At 47.9% G+C, this 19,053-nt stretch overlaps 7 protein-coding genes across 7 annotated transcripts; 4 read left to right on the top strand and 3 right to left on the bottom strand.

Annotated features, from left to right (window-relative positions):
• Positions 1–1,812: 1,812 nt before the first annotated feature.
• Positions 1,813–3,750, top strand: F4822DRAFT_431342 (MFS general substrate transporter; the record flags this gene model as incomplete). The annotated part of the gene is made up of 5 exons (XM_051461463.1): positions 1,813–2,168; positions 2,232–2,750; positions 2,802–2,952; positions 3,002–3,334; positions 3,385–3,750. The coding sequence occupies 5 exons, from the start codon at positions 1,813–1,815 to the stop codon at positions 3,748–3,750; spliced, it is 1,725 nt and encodes a 574-aa protein (XP_051312245.1).
• A 44-nt stretch (positions 3,751–3,794) lies between these two features.
• On the bottom strand, positions 3,795–4,809 carry F4822DRAFT_317134 (uncharacterized protein). The gene is made up of 2 exons (XM_051455413.1): positions 4,781–4,809; positions 3,795–4,718 (listed from the first exon to the last, which is right to left on the bottom strand). Exon 2 carries the CDS (start codon positions 4,563–4,565, stop codon positions 3,840–3,842), a length of 726 nt encoding a protein of 241 aa, XP_051312244.1. The 5' UTR covers positions 4,566–4,718; positions 4,781–4,809; the 3' UTR covers positions 3,795–3,839.
• Positions 4,810–5,031: 222 nt separating this feature from the next.
• F4822DRAFT_317060 (uncharacterized protein) lies at positions 5,032–6,834 on the top strand. Its single transcript, XM_051455412.1, has 8 exons — positions 5,032–5,290; positions 5,405–5,497; positions 5,659–5,703; positions 5,753–5,818; positions 5,874–6,227; positions 6,294–6,393; positions 6,567–6,621; positions 6,678–6,834. Exons 1-7 carry the CDS (start codon positions 5,252–5,254, stop codon positions 6,599–6,601), a joined length of 732 nt encoding a protein of 243 aa, XP_051312243.1. The 5' UTR covers positions 5,032–5,251; the 3' UTR covers positions 6,602–6,621; positions 6,678–6,834.
• A 948-nt stretch (positions 6,835–7,782) lies between these two features.
• On the top strand, positions 7,783–9,414 carry F4822DRAFT_431339 (extracellular mutant protein 11-domain-containing protein; the record flags this gene model as incomplete). The annotated part of the gene is made up of 1 exon (XM_051461462.1): positions 7,783–9,414. One exon carries the CDS (start codon positions 7,783–7,785, stop codon positions 9,412–9,414), a length of 1,632 nt encoding a protein of 543 aa, XP_051312242.1.
• Positions 9,415–9,554: 140 nt separating this feature from the next.
• F4822DRAFT_317564 (P-loop containing nucleoside triphosphate hydrolase protein) lies at positions 9,555–11,250 on the bottom strand. The gene is made up of 4 exons (XM_051455414.1): positions 11,166–11,250; positions 11,102–11,117; positions 10,346–11,043; positions 9,555–10,281 (listed from the first exon to the last, which is right to left on the bottom strand). Exons 3-4 carry the CDS (start codon positions 10,644–10,646, stop codon positions 9,695–9,697), a joined length of 888 nt encoding a protein of 295 aa, XP_051312241.1. The 5' UTR covers positions 10,647–11,043; positions 11,102–11,117; positions 11,166–11,250; the 3' UTR covers positions 9,555–9,694.
• Positions 11,251–11,494: 244 nt separating this feature from the next.
• On the top strand, positions 11,495–15,044 carry F4822DRAFT_410141 (NAD(P)-binding protein). Its single transcript, XM_051458734.1, has 5 exons — positions 11,495–11,912; positions 11,986–13,209; positions 13,268–13,696; positions 13,812–14,413; positions 14,475–15,044. Exons 1-5 carry the CDS (start codon positions 11,754–11,756, stop codon positions 14,770–14,772), a joined length of 2,712 nt encoding a protein of 903 aa, XP_051312240.1. The 5' UTR covers positions 11,495–11,753; the 3' UTR covers positions 14,773–15,044.
• Positions 15,045–15,835: 791 nt separating this feature from the next.
• F4822DRAFT_410139 (uncharacterized protein) lies at positions 15,836–18,451 on the bottom strand. The gene has a single exon (XM_051458733.1). The coding sequence runs from the start codon at positions 18,098–18,100 to the stop codon at positions 16,112–16,114; it is 1,989 nt and encodes a 662-aa protein (XP_051312239.1). The 5' UTR covers positions 18,101–18,451; the 3' UTR covers positions 15,836–16,111.
• Positions 18,452–19,053: the final 602 nt, after the last annotated feature.

Genomic DNA, 19,053 nt, shown 5'->3' with positions numbered 1-19,053 from the left:
TCGTTGACGCGCCCTCGGGCGGTGAAAAGGCGCCCGGGGTATGGAATGGGATGGTGTCAAGACTGTCCGCGCTGAAGAGGTCGATGCGATTCAATGGGACCCTGAAGTACGTAGCTCCCCGCTCCCCGCTAGGCCGCGGAAGATCCGCCCCGAGGAGCAATCGTCGGGAATCGGGGTCTAGCAGGCCAGCCTCGGTGAACTCGGCGCCGCGATGGGAACACGTGCCTTCAAAACCACCGACGAGTGCTGGAAGCCCCTCCTCAGCGCGCCGGAGGCACAGTCAGCAATCGCAGAGCTGTGGTAGTGGTAATGCTGGCGCTTCTAGGCTCTTGTCGCCGCCGCCTCCGCCAGCAGAGTACAAAGTGCAGCCACGGATCCTCGTGGGTGGGGATTGCACTATAAATGTGAACACTGCGGATGAGGTGCGACAGATCACCCAGGACTTGCCGGTTATACACATAAAGGGTAATTTATGTGTAAACGTGGCGCCGGGTTGGGGAGAGCAGGACAACGGGGGCTGGGATGATAACGGCAATAGCCACTGGGAAGAGGGAGAGTGGGGAGCAGAGTACCATGGGTACAACGAGGAGGACGTTCCGTACGATGTGTGGTAGTGCCACTCTCGACGGATTGGAGATGGGGGATGGCTGTCGGCCCCAAATACGAGTAAACTTGAAGCCTTTCGATGGTTATGACTCTACACATTAGTTTATCCGGATCCCGCGACATTACAAAACACAAAGGACGCCGAAGTACACCGATACGTCCGTATTGTGCAACGAGGTTGCCGGTGGTGGCGGTGGCTTCGTCCACCGCGACGGCATGTGGGGGTCGATCCGGATATTTGAGGGTCGAAATTAAGCCGGGGAGTCAGATCGTTGCTGAAAGGGCTAGTTTCTAGTTAGGGCCGTGGTGGATGGGAGAATAGTTGTCCGTGGAGGTTTCGTGAATTTCTGCCGTTTGATACAATGATGAGATGTCATTGATTTCTTATGTTACGAAGATACCCAGTCAGGTTATTTAGAGAATTATTCACCATTCAATATACGTTTCCGAGTTTCGGCATGCTGGAACTAGACTCGATCGTGAGCTCTCTTGCCATTGGGAAATTATGCCGTCGTGTAATGTTAACTAGCATCCGTGTAGACCCATCGCCGTCAATTAGACTCATGTTGTAATTCCCCGTATCAGCACATGTGGACTCGGTTCGTCACAATGCCGATGTCGTGTAAGGAGCAAGTAAGGGATATGATTGCCTTTTTCTTGGTCAGGAGTCCATAGCTTATTCATCTCGTCGTATATCGTTAGCGATTAAGCTGTCTAGAAGGAACATAACTCAGCTAGACCTTGTCGTTTGTTGGTTCATAGGTTCGTTAGTACGACATTTGCGCTAGTATGTCACAAGGGTTAACGACTTCTACATTTGCATATCCATAATAATAACGAGGTCCGAAGCCAAATCCGACTCCGTAGCGTCCCGATCCCGAAGTAGTGATCCGGGGTTGCTTGGCCAATAACGTGTTAGCGCGAGAGGACCCCTTATGTGGGATGTGGGATAGCTACCCAAATTATCAAATTATTTGAATCCTTTTTTTCTTTCGCCTTCGCGGCGCATTTGATTAGGAAGCAAAAATTCCACAACCGGGGGTAATATTTAAGTACAGTTGGCCCGAGAGCTTGGTTGCCGGGTATATTTAAGGGTGCGGTTGTCCAACACTTTGTTTTGTTTGCGCTGGGGTGCATTTGAAGGATACTCTGGGGAAAGAAGGAAAGCAATTGAAAAAAATTCAATCACTTCAACAGTGAATTGCAATGGCGGTATTCACAGAGCAAATCCCTGAAATAACCGAGATGTCACTCGGGAAAACAGGACTTGAGGAAGAAACGGATGCGACGCCTAAATCCTCGAGTCTTAAAGACAACGCGCCAAATTCCAATGGCGATGAAGAGCATGGATTATCGAGGTTAGAAAAAATTAAGACGAAGTTCGGAGACAGACCAGAATGCTTCAAGAATACTATCCAGGAAGCTTCCTTTGTCTTCCAAGCTACCGTCGCAACCGCCACAACATCTTTCCTCTCCGGTGTCGCTTTAATCATCACGGTTCCCGTATCGCGAGACTTGGGAATGACCCAGGGTGAGATAGCATGGATCAGTGCTTCGACATCGTACGTTTTAAATCTCTAATTTTGCGAAATTATTATGCCGCGCGGCCACTAATGCGACTACAGGCTTGTTGCTGGCGCCTTCCAGCTTGCTTTTGGACAGCTCGCTGATCTGATGGGCCGAAAACCGATGTTCATCACTGGGATGGCGTCATTCAGTGCATTTGTACTACTGGTGGCTTTCGCACAGAACCCGTTCTGGATGTTGATCGTCTGTGGCATCCTTGGCGCTTGTTCCGCTATGGTTGTCCCTCCGGCGATAGGCATCCTAGGTGCTGCGTATGCGACACCCTCTAAGCGGAAGAACATGGCGTTTTCGGCGTTCAGCGCGGGAAATCCATTGGGTTTCGTCTTCGGCACTATCGTATGCGGTATTGCGACACAGTTATCCAGTTGGCGTGCAGCGTTCATCGTGTTGTGTATCATCTGGGCCATCCTCTCCGTTCATGCTGTCTGGGCCGTGCCGAATGTGGAAAATTTCGATCGTGCGCCATTCAAGGAACGGCTGGCCTCGCTGAAGCATTTCGACTATGTCGGTACGATCCTGACGATATTCGGCACCGGAATGTTCACCGCGGGTTTAACGTAAGTTCTTCCCATAATTTCTTCAAATTTCCAATTCTAACAGAATTTCAGTCTTGGTCCCGAAGATGGTTGGGCCAAAGCGCATGTAATTGCGCTGTTAGTCGTCGGTATCGCGTTACTGATCATTTTTGCTTTATGGGAGAGAATATTCCCTACACCTTTGATGCCTCCGCATATCTGGAAAGACCGGAACTTCAGCCTTGTAAGTCCTAATTTTAAAACAGTTTATTTCGCGATGCTAACTGTTGCAGATTATCGGAGTTGTACTTCTCGGTACGATGAGTTTTACAGCGAGTGCTTTTTGGGTTGCATTTTTTCTGCAAGATCTTCGGAAAGAATCAACCCTCATGGTTGCAGTATATCTCCTCCCAATGGCTATTGCAGGACTCTTCTGGAACGTCGTTGCCGGCCGAATATTGCACCGTGTCAACAATACTGCCATCATGGTTTTCGGCGCTACATGTTACGTAGGATCTGCGTTACTGTTCTCTTTCATGAAAGAAGACAGTATTTACTGGGCTTTCATATTCCCTGCGCTGATTCTAAACGTCGCCGGAGCTGATCTTCAATTCAACGTTGCCAATGTGAGTTGCCACCCGCACCTTATATCTAGAAATTGCCTAACAACTATTAGATGTATGTGATGCAGTCGCTTCCTAAGCACCAACAGTCTCTCGCTGGCGGTATCTTCAATGTTGTTATCCGCTTGTCCAACACCGCGGTAATGGGAATTTCAACGGCGGTATACAGTTCTATCGAACTAACACCACAGGGAATGGCCGATCCGATGCTCAAATTCACCAGAACTTTCCAACTATGCTTGGCGTTCGCTGGCGCAAGTTTGCTGCTTGCTCCTTTTATTCGACTAGGAACCCAAGGAAATCACCCGAAAGATGCGCAAGAGCCAGGTCAGACGGAACAGAGTCAGTCCGAAAAGACGACGGTTGTAAACGTTGGCGCCGACGAAGTTGAACCGGAAGAGAAGAAGCGCGAAATATAGACAACCAATTAGAATTAGACTCGATCCGTCATTACGGGCTTAGATATTCAGTACTGTAAAGCCGTTAGGCATAATAATTCGGAAATGATTCAGTCTTGGTATTCTTTCCATTTGACCATTCTATCCTTCAAGTTTAAAATTTCGCCGTCGACGACAAATGTACCATCACCGCGATGGTGGAACATCTTCCCGCCCTCTCCGGGCTTTTTATTCGGGTTGATCCACGCCTTGACAGGCTTAAGAACCCACATCGAGTATTTACTAACCATCTTATTATCATGAACTTTGCACTCGATGTTTGCGATGATGTTGTTACCGCCCACAAGTGGCGCTTTGATTTTAGCAGCGGGTAGGGCTTCCAGCCCGAAGCGGGACCACTTGCCGTCGGCCTCCTCCACATCGGGGTCGGCTTTGGAACAGTTCCCGATATCTACCACGGTAGCAGCCATTTCGAAGGAAGGAATCGCTAGCACGCATGATCCCTGTTTCTTAAGCAACGAGAACGAAGCGTCCCACGGCCCGAGGCAAATGCCGATCAGGGGCGGTTGTTCATGTTGCATGACCATATGGAAACCGATTGTCATGACATTGTGATTTTGATCTTCTAGCGATCCGGTTGTGATTAAAAGCACAGGGCCAGGTTCGATTAAGCGATATACCTTGGATGCCGGATATTCCTCAAAGCCATGGTAGGGATTACTGCTTTGTGGTGGAGAAGACGGTTCCTCGTTCACCTCCTCGTCGGGTTTTTGGTGTTTAGAGGACGAGGCCTCGCCTTGTTCCTGTCTCGTTTCGTTTTTACGTTTTCGCGGCATTGCATAGGCGTCGTCTCTAGAACGTAAACAGGATGTGTTGAAGTTGAAACTTCTGTGAAGAGGTTTGTGACGTAGGACTTGATAGGAGTAGAGGAGTAGAGCTTAACTCCGCAACTGTATCGCCGAAACATAGGTGGTCCGTTCATCTACGCCCTACGAAAGTCAGGATCGGCAATTTGCCCGAAGTCGGACGGACACAGCGGGAAAGCTATAACAATAATTGCAACTTATCACAAGTATAGGCTATAGAAAAAAATAGCGTTATACGAAGAAGGATCGGGGTTCCGCAGGTGATAGAACCATAATATTATCTATGTAAGATCGGACTTTCATTCCGCACTCTAAGGAAACTAGCGCTTATTTTCGGTATAGAGTCCAAGAAGGGGGTTGCACAAATTCCGCACTTGTATCTATATGCAAGTTGTATAACCGACCACGGCGAGTGACTCAGTATAATGCGAAGCACCCTAGGTACCTATACTAAGTAATGCATACACATATGTACTAAGATTTATGCTAGTAGTACATTAGATGCCATATAGGCGAATCCCCTGTGGGCCAGCACTACTATCGTTCTAACGACTTCAAAGTCAAAACACTCCCAATCCCCTTCGTTTTGAATACGTTTACTCATTGTTAATTTATTTTAATACTGTCTTAATAATATTGTTTGAAAAAATTTCGCAATGGTTTCCAAACCCTCTAAACATGGCTGGAAAATAGAGGTTAGTTTTATGTTGTGTCATGTCTTATATTGCGCTTTATTGGGACCTATTTCATGTCAACTGTTCAGTTTAGCTGTCCTGAAAATTATTGCTGATGTTTTGTGCCTTGAATAGCTCGTTCCTTGGGATTTTTCGAGCCCCGAACACGTACAAAGGCTCTACGAGCAGCGCATCGCCTGTGGATGGAGGGCCGAGGAAGTACCCTCGGTGAGTGTATACTTGAGACCTTGCTCTTACTATCTGGCTTTTCAGAGAAGAAACCAACTAGGTACTTCTAAGTGTATACGTTGTCAATACTACCACCTAATGTGGAGTAATAATGTTCAAGACTTATCATGAGTAGCCATTCCTAACTCTAAATATTGTAGTGGATAGAGGAGGCAAAGAAAGGTGGAAAGATATTCTACTGGGCTGTGAGTTCCGGGACCTGACCTTTATTCGTCTTCATAGCTGATAGACTAGCTCTTTTCGGATGCTCTTCCGGAGCGGGAGAAGCTCATTGAGACGCATATCGAAACCTATCCTAAGGTACGCCATAGTCACTTGACCATATAATTGGGCGCGCTAAGAATTCGCGGATAAGGAATCGACTCCATTGAGGGACACGGCAGCAGAAGTTCGGCTCGTTCCGCGGCAACCAACCCATGTGGAGTTCATCCCCATTGGTCATGTAGCCGTCGACATTCACGAACCCGAGGAAGACGTCAAATTGGGCCTCCCAGCTACTGGAACAGTCTGGATCCATCAACTGTATATATCGCGTGCACTGCATGGTGGTGGTTACGGCGCTGGAACCATGTCAAAAATCGAGATGCTTGCCGCGCAGGAACCCATGAATGCGAAAAGAGTGGCCTTGGACACCTTAACCAAAGAATTACAAACTGACCCTAAGACACGGGATATCTTATATGGAGAGGGTGGAAATCCCGCACCACTAGTAAGTTGAGACGACTGTTCTCATCCTTTCTAGAAGGAGTATCAATGTTGAGCCCCATTGGTATAGGTATCCAACGAAATTTGGTACGTTGGCCAAGGTTATGAGGTGTTCAACCGAGCAGAAGGGGCGTATGAATGGAGTCCTAAACCAGGGATCACCATGCCTAGTGAGTATATTTCGAATCTGCTTATCGGCGCTTTTGTTTTCTCGTTTAGAGCATGTGTTACCACCCTCCTTCAACCTGAATCGAGTGGGATGCGCTCATGGGTCAAGCTCGACAACTCATATTTGCCCCTTAGTCATGGCGTTCTTGGCGACCACTAATAATCAATGCTATAGTGAACGTTGTGTATATGCGAAAGCCGTTGGTTTGAGAAAATGGTCTGGTGTTCCGGTTGGTCCTATAAGTCCTGGGTAGAAAGCTGTTCCTTATTCCTAGCCTCAAACTAGCCTCACAACGGATCGATTGGATTCGGGCGGGGGTTCATTAGAATGAAGCGATTCCGGAATGCGTGCTATTTTGAACTCCGTACTCGCATCGCATCTACATGAAGGAGGAGCAACGGGAGTGGAGAGGACGGAATGACGAAGGATCAATAGGAGGTCCACAAGAAGCAACATGAATGTCGTCGGTAATGGGTTTAGATGAGAGATTTGTATGCTGCCCAACAGCCATGAGGACTTAGACGCGGGCCAGGGTAGTAATGCATTTGCGTCGGGAAGAATCGTTCAATTTGTTGCTCCTTCCGAATAAGTAGCTAGACGCTTCGTGATAGTCGAATGGTCAGATAAGATAGGATGGTTGAGAAAAGTCATGCAAGAACAAGTCATCTAGCGCAACTTCAAAAAGGGAGACGAGGTGAGGCGACCTCTTAAATAACGTGGCTCGGGGATAGTTGGGGAAAGGGGATAAGCCGTGGGGGGTGAATGATTTTTCGGTGGTGGTTTCGGCTAAAATGGGAATCTGGGGGTGACCCGTGCGTCGGAGTGGGTGCACGGGCCCCATACATAAGGTTTCCTTTAGTTCAAACGAGTTCAAATGTTCGAGTGGACCCACCGAAGCTGCAGAAGCAAAGTTACTAGAGGTACCTACGTAGCTCGACAGGCACTAGACGTGTTAAACTGACCGGGGTGTTGGAGACGCGAAAATGGTATGTCAGTCGCGAGGCGGCTTCTATCCCAAGTCCCTCAAACATCCCCCACCAGTCGAACCTTTTCTCGTTCCACCCATTGGATCCATCGTCAACCATCCTCCGTCCGAATGCCTTGGATTACCTCTCATGCTTCGCCAGTAAAAATTGCGACCCAACCCTCGTCGTCGCATTGGGCAGTATGGTGGCTTAACACATAATATAATCTGGCTTTATCTTTCTCGTGTCTGTCGTCCACCCGTTTCGATCGACTACCATCCGCGGTCGAACACGTCGAGATTGGACCACGCCAGCACAACAGCCATTGAAACGCGTAAATGCTATAGTCTAAGCTTACGAAAAGTAAACAAAGCCTGCTTATGTGCCTCTCTTTTCGGAACATCACCAAGTCCAACTCCGTTCAGATGCCGCCCGCTAGTCAATTTTTGAAGCACTCGAAGACGAAAATGCAGGCTTGGGTCACTAATAGTAGTAACCAGGCAGTTCCTACTGCGTCTGGCCCGGGTCCGGGACATGATAATCAAAACTATCATACTCATCTTATTCAACCTCGTCAAGTCAATCTGTCCCAACATGCTCCCCTGGTCGCACAGCCCGCACAGACGACTCAAGCACCGCCTACCTCGCCCCCACGATCACGCGAACCTATCATCAAAGCAAATTCCAATAGAGCTGCTGCTGTTATGGCTGCACGATTACCCGTCCCGGCGAGCCGCACTGGCCACGCTCGAGATACGTCACTTAATATGTCACGATCGAAAACCGTCGCCTCCGAACCCATACAATCCTCGCGACGGGTGGCACCGTTTTGGGAAGGGTCGACGGTAGACGGCTCCATGTTTAGTGAAAGTGGTAGCAATGCTGACGCGAACTCTGCGGCTACGTCCATGTATCGGATGCCATTTCGGCAGCCTCCATACCAACACAGAGGGGCTACTCCACGTCCTCGCCCTTATGCGAAAGAGGAATCCAATATACCGGATCAACATGCTCCATTCATTATAGGACCTAACGGTATAATAGATGTTGTTGGTGGTGGCCCCCTTACTAGAAGTGCTTCGACGCCAGATGCTAGGAGTCATCAAGGTCGTTTGAAGGTGGTTTCCTCCCCTGAACCTGAGCCTGATCAAGACTCGGATAGCCCATACCAAACAAGCCCAGAGAAGACTCCGTCTGCCAAGCGGCTTCCTCACCCTAAAGTATTACCTGTGCGACCTAGTCGCCGCGGTTCCTACTCTGAAAGAATTGCATATCCTCAAGGAGAAAATAACATGTCCTCGCCTCCACGTCAGCCATATCAAAGCTCTAACAATGACCTGGACGATGTGCGGTCAGAACGCTCCCTACGTTTACGTATGAAGACGCTTTCCGATCCCAACCGCAATACCGTTTTTGCGGATACAGACACCCCTGTGTTAAGTAACCACGGCGAGTCAGATGTTGAAAGTGTTGCCCCAGAGCCCGCACCAAAGCCAATCACAAAGCCTAAACCTCAGATCAGTCGGCAGCTCTGGCCTAAGACTAGTAGTCATGGCCGACCGGCTCTTCACGAGAGTGCGATGCCACGCCAAATGCTGGAGAAGCGCCTGTCCAATCCAAAGAAACGTGCACTCGAACTAGACTATGACGACGGTGCCTTGGCAGCGATGGACTATTCGGAACTGAAGAATGAGGCTTTTGACTTCGACCCAGCGCAGGCGGAGGTCCAATCGGCGGTAGGACCACCTCGGGGCGGCTTGCCGGAAAGGTTGCATCATTTCTTAGACCAGGACCAACCAATTCAGATGGAATTCTTCTCTAAAATGCCTGTCAAGGATTGGGAGGCTTCCGGTGACTGGTTTTTGGAGAAATTTGGGGAAATCATGGATAGATTCAGAGATGCCCGTCGGACAAAGAGGACAATGATGGAAGGCTTTGAAAATGAAATTGCTGAGCGAGGCGAGGCTGTGAGGAACAAGATACAAGGAATAGACGTGACGCTCTCTGACCTCAAAAGTGAAGGTGAGGGTATGATGGTGGGGAAAGAGTTTGATTAGAAGGAGCAAGAAGATGAGCAGTACCACGAATCTTATCCGACCGAGGAGCTATAACCGGCGCTTTTACATGGAGTAGAATGGGCAAATGACTTCTTGGAAGGAAATACGAGTGGTTAGATAATTGGGGTTGCTACCATTGCTACTCATAGGCTGCCACCACATCACAGCGTTCGCTCGCCCGAGAAAGTCTTCATGCAAGATGATGAACGACAGACATCGCCGAGACTGTTCTACATTATGGGAGACTACCTGGTAAGATACCCACTTGCTTTCACACATATCAGATGATGACTGTCTGCTTGACCTTTCTATCTTTGCCGACAATCAATCTCAACTGACATCTTGGCTTGTTGGAGAACAGCCCGCTCCTCACCTTGTCGGAAAAAAGCTCATATGCGGGATAATACGCATCGACGAATTTCACGACCTGATCGTCTGTCATGCCCGTTCCTCTCTGCGCCCGCAGCGCCGCTTCTTGCTCTAATCTCCAGTCGTACACCCACTCGGTATCTTCAGCATCGATATGGATGAATGCATCGAACATATCTGTGATAGCGTCGTAGTCTTGGAGACGCTCGTTGATAAAGTTCATATGTTCTAGAGGGTATCTCTTCAGCGTTCTGCTTGGTGCATTCCATTTAAACGTCACCTCCATTGGGCTCAGACGTCGAAAGCCAACGCACCAGCCCTCGAAGATGACTACCTGAACCTTGGGTTGGCCTGGGCCATTAACCACTTCCCAATGGGATTCGGAGACTCTGTCACCTTGGCCTGAATATGCCGATTTGTCATATTGAGGAATCTTGACTGGCTGCCCCTCGCACAATTTTGTGAAGAAGTCTCGAGCTAGGTTCATATCATGAGTGCCTACATAGACGTAGTATTAGGAACCAATGAATAGAGATATCCTTCCGAACTAAACAAGTCGTACCTGGCTCGCCTCGGACCTGAACTAATAAGTTGTCCGGGTGTGACTCGGCGAGCGCCGTTTGATCTTCATGCCGCAAGTAGAAATCATCGATACTACAAACCAGCGTTTGTAGGCCCTCATCGACCCGGAGCTTTGAGGCAAGGGCCTTTACTAGGGTTGTCTTCCCAGCCCCTTGTACACCATTGAGTCCGATGATGAAAGGCCTGGTCGGGTTTGAAGCGCTGTAGTTTTTATACCGTTCAAGTATGAAGGGTATACATATAGGGCTTTTGTCGTCAATTATCTCCGTATTCGTCGACATTTTCGGTAAGAAACTCTCTTTAATTATCTCGGCTTGAGAAACACTGGAACCTCGTGATTGTACCGGGCTGGGTGTTGTCTGCAGGTACCTTAGCACGTTTCGGTTATTCGGTCTGTTACCCCAAAATGCGTGACATAGGTACCTAGCATACGGAAGAATTCTAGCTTCAATGGTACATTAGGGGCCTATACTATGTCATTTCAACACTGGTTTTCTGGGCTAATGTAGTGGGGATGGGGAAATGCGGGGAGCTCAATGGTAGGTATTGATCTACAGGCAGACTTGAATGCTATAATTCGAGTTGCTTGTGAAATTGGCTATACTTAGATCAATGGAGCATTGGAACATAATCTCCAATCAAATGAAATACTTAGTCTTGAATGGATATTTTCCCAAGCTGTTTTTCAGCCTCAACTTATGAGTTATTATACGTTGAAGAGAGAAGCTGAATGTACCTAAGATTTAGAAGTTCTACCTCGTTAAGACGGCAATAGTAAACTTCGGCTCTTGTCATATTACCTAAAGTGGTTAATTGCCTGATATTAAGTTTAACACTGCATAAGCCATTGCTTAACTTTTAATAGATTTCTTACATCTTGATAACAAGAAGAATTGACTTTTAGAGAGAGAAAGCATAGAACAGAATGAAGGACTTTGAATACACGTGATGAATAATCGTATTGTACACATGACCTCATTTCTATCCGTCAGCAATTCAAGAGGTGCTCGACATGTGAACGTCCTGTGAGTCAGGCTATACTTATTTAGGTATAGTACACTCATCATTGTCGGGTCCACTTTCATACCATAACATCTGGGGCCCCTCGGCATTCCTGCCAGCTCTGTCGAAGCTGCCTCGGCTGAATAGCCGGAGTTTCAAAGCGGCACATTGGCAAAGCTGCTCTTTATTATGAGCGTCTGAACCTTCGGACCTTCCAATAAAGCTCTGTAATAATCATCTTTTTTTTATGTCATTACCTCTAGAAATGCCAACCTTATAATACACCTAGCCACGAATTGAGATCTATAACCATCTACCTTTCTACCTACCTCCATACCTAAATCATTCTCTAAACACCCCAGATCTAAGAGCTCCATTTAAACACGATGGCTGGTGAATTGCGCTATGACGACCAAGTCGTTGTCGTCACTGGCGCGGGTGGTGGTCTAGGAAAGGCATATGCTACCTTTTTCGCTTCGAGGGGAGCTAAGGTTGTTGTCAACGACCTCGGAGGTTCATTCAAGGGAGAGGGTAACTCAACAAAGGTAAGCAATAGCACCCCACCCCATACTAATCATTAAATGCATCATTTGCTAACGTTTTTGCGACAATTCCCAGGCTGCCGATGTAGTCGTCAACGAAATCAAAGCCGCCGGTGGCCAGGCCGTGGCCAACTACGACAGCGTCGAGAATGGCGAGAAAATCATCGAGACGGCCATTAAGAACTACGGCCGAATCGACATCCTACTTAACAATGCCGGTATCCTACGAGATATCAGCTTTAAGAACATGACAGATCAGGATTGGGATTTGATCATCAAAGTCCACGTTAAGGGTTCATATAAATGCGCGCGCGCAGCGTGGCCGTATTTCCGAAAACAGAAGTATGGACGTGTTATCAACACTGCATCTGCCGCTGGTTTGTTCGGCAGCTTTGGCCAGGCGAATTACTCGGCGGCGAAGCTGGCGATGGTCGGTTTCACTGAGACGCTTGCGAAGGAGGGTATTAAGTATAACGTTCTCGCCAATGTTATCGCCCCGATAGCAGCTAGTCGTATGACTGAGACTGTCATGCCTCCCGAGGCCTTGGAAGCCTTAAAACCCGAATGGGTTGTTCCCCTTGTTGCTGTTTTGGTTCACAAGAGCAACACAAAGGAGACCGGCAGCATCTTCGAGGTCGGTGGTGGTCACACTGCTAAGCTAAGGTGGGAGAGATCTGGCGGTCTTCTGCTTAAGGCGGACGACAGCTACACACCCGGCGCTATTCTCAAGAAGTGGGACAAGGTTCTCGACTTCTCCAATCCCCAGTACCCCACTGGCGCCAATGACTTCTTAGGTCTTCTAGAAGAATCACAGAAGTTGGGCCCGAATGAGCAGGGCGAGAAGTTGGACTTCACCGGCCGTGTAGCCCTAGTTACAGGTGGTGGTGCCGGTATTGGGCGGGCTTACTGTCTTGCCTTCGCCAAGTACGGTGCCTCAGTCGTTGTCAACGATCTAGTAGACCCCGACACCGTAGTTGGAGAGATCAAGAAATCGGGCGGTAAGGCAGTTGGCGTGAAAGCGTCTTCTGAAGATGGCGACAAGGTCGTAAAGGCCGCCATCGACGCCTTTGGCCGAATTGATATCATTATCAACAACGCTGGTATCCTACGGGATAAGGCATTCAACAACATGGACGACAGCCTTTGGGACCCCGTTCTCAATGTTCATCTCCGAAGCACATACAAGGTCACCAAGGCTGCTTGGCCCTACTTCCTCAAGCAAAAGTACGGTCGTATCGTGAACACCACGTCAACAAGTGGTATCTACGGTAACTTCGGCCAAGCCAACTACGCCGCAGCGGTAAGTTATAAAAATCAGAAAATACGATACAAATCAATTCAAGCTAATGCATAAACAGAAAGCTGGTATCCTTGGTTTCTCGCGCACCATCGCTCTCGAGGGTGCCAAGTACAACATCTACTGTAACACTATCGCACCTAATGCCGGTACAGCCATGACACGCACAATATTACCCGAGGAATTAGTACAGGCCTTCAAGCCCGACTACATTGCTCCTCTTGTTCTTGCTCTTTCCAGCGACAAGGTTCCTAAGAACCCCACAGGCTACCTATACGAAGTCGGCAGCGGTTGGGCCGGCCGAACGAGGTGGCAACGAACCGGGGGTGTTGGTTTCCCTGTGGACGTTAAGCTGACCCCTGAAGAGGTTGCAAAGAACTTCGCTAAGATTGTCGACTTCGATGACGGCCGAGCGGATCACCCCGAGAAGACTCAAGACTCGTTAGAAAAGGTCATGGCCAACATGGAGAACAAGCGAGGGGCCTCCAAGGTATGATGAGCCCCTCTTTTCTTGATGGCCCTTGTTTAGACTATCGTGTATATATATAATGTTCTAGTCTAGCATATGAATGAATTATTGAAGTTAACATATTCTTTTCACCCAGGGTGCCCAAGGCAACCAATATCTAGAGGCGCAAAAGAAGGCATTGGCCGCCCAATCTCCGGGGACAGAATTCACGTACACGGAGCGGGACAGCATCCTCTATAACCTGGGTATCGGCACTAAGAAGACCGAGCTGCCGTACGTATTCGAGGGCCATGAGGACTTCCAGGTATTACCGACATTCGGTGTGGTTCCGCAATTCGACGCAAACATGCCCTTCAGCTTCGATGAAGTGGTGCCCAACTTCTCACCCATGATGTTGTTACACGGCGAGCAATACTTAGAAGTGAAGAAGTACCCGATCCCGACAGCAGCGAAGACCAAGAACTTCGCCAAGCTTATCGAAGTCGTAGATAAGGGCAGCGCGGCAATTCTTAAGAGTGGCGTGACGACTGTCAACGCGGAAACTGATGAGGAGCTCTTCTACAACGAGGCTACTGTGTTCCTACGAGGCTGCGGAGGTTTTGGTGGCCAGAAGAAGCCAGCGGATCGGGGTGCGGCAACGGCAGTAAATGCCCCACCGAAGAGACATCCTGATGTTGTGGTGGAGACGAAGACGACGGAGGAGCAGGCTGCGATTTACCGACTTAGCGGTGATTACAAGTATGTCTCACCCCCTTCTCAATTCTCTTTCAATACTTTAGCAAGCTAACCTATGATCCAGCCCGCTTCACATCGACCCCAACTTTGCCAAGATGGGCGGCTTCAAAGTACCGATCTTACACGGGCTGTGCTTTATGGGTATTGCGAGTAAGGCTGTGTACGAGAAGTTCGGTCCCTTCCGCAATGTTAAGGTGCGCTTTGCTGGCACAGTACTACCAGGCCAGACGCTAGTCACTGAGATGTGGAAGGATAAGGCGAACAAGGTTATCTTCCAGACTAAGGTTAAGGAGACGGGTAAGTTGGCGATCTCGGGCGCTGCGGCTGAGCTTGTGGAGGGTGGTAATGGGGGGAAATTGTAGGGATATGTCGTAGGTTGAGGGTTGGTTTGGCATGATATGATATGTTATGGAAAGCTTATGTTTAGTTGTTGTGGTTGACCGTGTAAACTTTACATGCAGATTTGGGACGTATATTAGAATCCTACATGTACCTATGTATTTTGAAATTATAGACCACTCTACTGTTCTATCAACTTAGCAGATAACTGGCATATGACCTAATTCCTCCTATGGAATTTGAAGGATCCCCAACAGTCAATGATGCACTTATAATGAATAGAACTGAAGGCAGCTTCTAGCTTCGCAGATTACTGAATTAGACTAACCTTTCGACACATAATCCGTGGTTTTTGACGTATTGCTATGGGCGTCGGGGTTACGAACAGAGCGTTGGGTGCTCTTTGTCGTTGTGGCCAATGTCCATATTGAAAACGCTAAACTGTTCACTATTTGGGCCACTGGAAATTGGTGGAGCTAGCTGTCTAGGTATTACAATAGGCCTATGTGCTTAGGTGAGCTAGGTAACTCGGCCGCTGTATTTACGGGGAAGTGCGCGCCGAAGCTCGCTATACTTTGGTTGGATTCAGCTCGGTTTCTAGGCGGAATAGATAGGTACCTAGGTAGCATGTCGTAACGGACACACTGGAACCTATCGAAAATAAGTCAAATTAATAGTTTTACATTACAATGTACACCCGAATGCTCACTAATGCAATAATATAGCACAAGGACACGTCCCCAGTTTTGGGGCAATGTGCAGTGGAATGAAAACAACAAATGCACTCATCAATTTTGAAACTTTGGAGGGTTAAGTCAGAGGCCACGATTAAGCCGCAACTAGAACTTTTGAGTCGCTGCAGGGATCGTGTTAGGCGGCGAGCGGGCGATTATACCTACAGGGCACTAAATACAGGGTCTTGCTTACTGCTATACACCTTACCACGCCATAAAGACGCCTATAGGTGTGGAAAAACCCGCCTCGCTTCTGGCAAGTATAACATATGATTTTATATCCGATTCGTGTTTTTTTTTTTTTACGGTACAATATCCGGGTTGGAATGAGCTCTCACGGACCAGACGATTACGGTGTTACTGACTTATAGGATTGTGTCTAATTGTTGTATACACTACATTACAAAGAGCCGTGGCTTATGGTGCATTTTAGCATATATAATGCTGCCCGTGGGTATAACAAATATCCTGTCCTGTTTTCCTTGTGCCTAGTTTCCTTAACGCCTATTCTTAGTGCAATGCTCGCTTTTGAAGGTTGACTCCAAGTAACGCTCAACAACCGGATATGCTCTTTTATAATTCTCGCAAGTCAAGAGTGACACGTCCCCTGTTTTTTTTCTTCGTTCCGTCATACAAACAAGAACTCTATAATAAAGTCACAAAATTCTTCAACACTCGGGAGCTTACCGCCTCGAAGAAGTTGCGATATCCATGGGTGAATTAGTTGTCGTCGACCTAAGCCGCCGACACCGTCTTCGAGGTATGCCTTTTCTGCGTCGGACAACTCGCGTCTTTCGGATTCTCTCCACCTCCGTTCTGCCTCCGCCTTGGCATTTCGGAGTATCTCTTCGGTGTTCTCTGCTTCCCATAGGTTGCACTTATTACATTCCTTGCATCGTCGCCCGTCGCCTTCGGGCCTGAAATGCTGGCAGAAATGTTGATACCCTTCGGTTGGGGTGCCAATATCTTTACGACAGACATAACACATTTTGTAGCCACAAGGGCAGGTTAGTTTATTGCATCCTGCGTTCTTGACGAACGACATATTACATCGTGGACAGACACGCTTGATCGCCATTGACATTGCTTGCTCCACTTGCGTGCGCAGAGCTACAAGTGACGATTCATGACAAACGTGAATGTCCACCCATGCTTTCGAACAAGATAAACATGACGAGCGTGCGCAGTCTGGATTCTGACAAATGAACTTCAATCCACGACGGCGACGTTGGTACCGGTTGAGCGCTGCTCCCAAATGCCAGGATACGTAATACCTGAATGGTCCATTTAAGCAGAGGATAATTCCGACGAGCATTAGTACTAAGACTAAAAGGTATAATGGTGACAGAACCATGCAAGCCAGGATAATGATAATATTTGGAAGATTGCTAGCACGCAGCTTGGGCCTACGCAGGTTGGTTGGCACATACAAGTCATCGACCTCGGCGTAGCTGCAGAACGGACACCGTATAAGGGGTAAGCCGCTGGAAAGCAGGCCGTGCTCTGCTAGGCGTTGGTCAAGCTTCTGCAAAATCTCCTTTCCGTTCTTCTCGTCTTGTATGGCCCGATGTATGTGCTCAGAAGATATGCAGCCGTCACACTCCGTTGATGCTACGGCGGGACATCTGAGGGAACCAGTTTCCTTCTCAATGTTGCGTTGCCAACCTTGACCGAATATAGCTTCAGTGATAGAATGCTGAACGCAACGGAAGCAGACCGGGTGCCCTTCGGTGCCACAAGTGGTGAGCTCTTCAAAAATCACGTCGGTGTAACAACAACTACACTCATAAGTAGCTTCGCAAGCTTCGGCTTCCTCCGTAAGTAAAGACACAGCCAAATTGCGGTCACTTTCCTCCGTTGCAGCCCTTTTTCGTTGATTTAGGGGCATAATTATTTCCTCAAACAATTCTCTATCCAACTCGGCGTTCCCAGTTGCCTTTATAGTAGGTATTCTGGATCCATCATCCGAAGACTTCCACGTGATAAGGGGATGCGATTCGGCTTCGGTAGAAGTAACAGCTCTACGACGGAAGAGCAGGGCGGATATTGTAAATTTCCACGATTTGGAAGATAAATCCACAAGGGTCTGTCGTGCATCAAGATAGGAAAAGTTGGACTCGGACAGGACGGCATCGATAGAGGATTTAGAAAGACCCTTGAATTCTTGCATCGCTAGAGCTCGCACCGCACCCTTATATTCTGCCGTCCTGAATGCCTCAGTTCGCGATACTAGAATATTCGAGCTGGAGCTGTTATTATCGCTAGCTTTCCGCCGCCCCTTCACGTAGAAGCCTGGGTTTTTTAGCAACTTGTCTGTGATAATGAATAATCGTGATTCTTCCGAGAAGGATGAAAGCATTTCCCTGAAGACTTCTACCTGGACGTCGGGGAACAGCGCAGCGAGCATTTCGAGATTATTATTCAAATCGAGAACATCCTGCGGCGATGGGATAACTGGCTGGAGGTGCGATTCGTCGGATAGGTATTCGGGGGAGGAATCATAGTTTCGGGATCGCGATGGGGAGACTTCGGGAGAATGTCCAATCGATTTGGATTTGTTCGACTTGAAGGAAGCCCTCCGTCCTGTTGGGGCACCTAAGAAGCTTGAAAGAAACATTTTATGCTGGGTTAAGTGAAGTCGAACGAGTAGACCATTGTTGAAGTTACTCGAGCGTTGAGTCCGTCTAAAGTAGAAAGATGACCAGCTGCAGGGACCCCTACTATAGTTTGGGAAGCTTATATTCGCCGATGCATAATCCCCGTACGCAATAAGGGATAACCCACAGAATCTGGGGATCGACGGAAAAAGTATGTAGAAGCGTATATGAATACGACAGAAACATAAATTGGAGGCAAGAAATTTGAATTTAACTTCAACGAGACGAAAGAATGAATCGAAATGAAGTTAAAGATTAAAAGATTAAAGAAGTCGCGTTGGGTAAAATGCAGGTGCAAGTTACGTGTGAACTAGATTCCTTGGTTTGGTCAACAAAATACCCCATCTGATGGGTCTAAACTAGCCATGATTAGTCACCTGCATCTACGCTAAGCCGTTTTAAAATAAGAGGTCGTTCCCCTAAAATGATTTACCACAGCACATTGTATTAGGCATTATCACTAATCAGTAATTATCATGGTAGAGAGCAAGAGTCAGGCTTCTTCGATAACATCAACCATGATATATCAGATGATGACGACTCAAGACTCAATAGACAGATTCCATCATGATTCCAAGAGATAAATGCCTGACAGAGTCACAAGATTTAATCTACAAGTTTCTACTAATTAGCTAAAGACTTTCTCAGTAGATACTCGAGAAAAGGACTGGCCCAACAGCGTCGCCACTAGAAAAAGAAAAAAACAGAAATCCTTCAGCACTTTGGCACGTTTACCTAGGTAGTTAAGGGAAGCGAACCACCCATCATGTCGTATTATATGCCATGACCGAGAGAGATAAAAAGAAAGCGAAAACTCCTAAGAAGCGTACTTGCGAAGCTACCTCTTGTTTGCACATATCGGACAAAAGCGTCAGCAACTCCGACGGATATGGTGAGGCCAGCCGCGTGTTAC

The sequence above is a fragment of the Hypoxylon trugodes genome, assembly GCF_022578975.1.
Source record: "Hypoxylon trugodes strain CBS 135444 unplaced genomic scaffold F4822scaffold_7, whole genome shotgun sequence".
Lineage (NCBI taxonomy): Eukaryota > Fungi > Ascomycota > Sordariomycetes > Xylariales > Hypoxylaceae > Hypoxylon > Hypoxylon trugodes.
The sequence above is the reverse complement of the archived record's forward strand: the minus strand, read 5'-3'. Positions and strand labels throughout refer to the sequence as shown.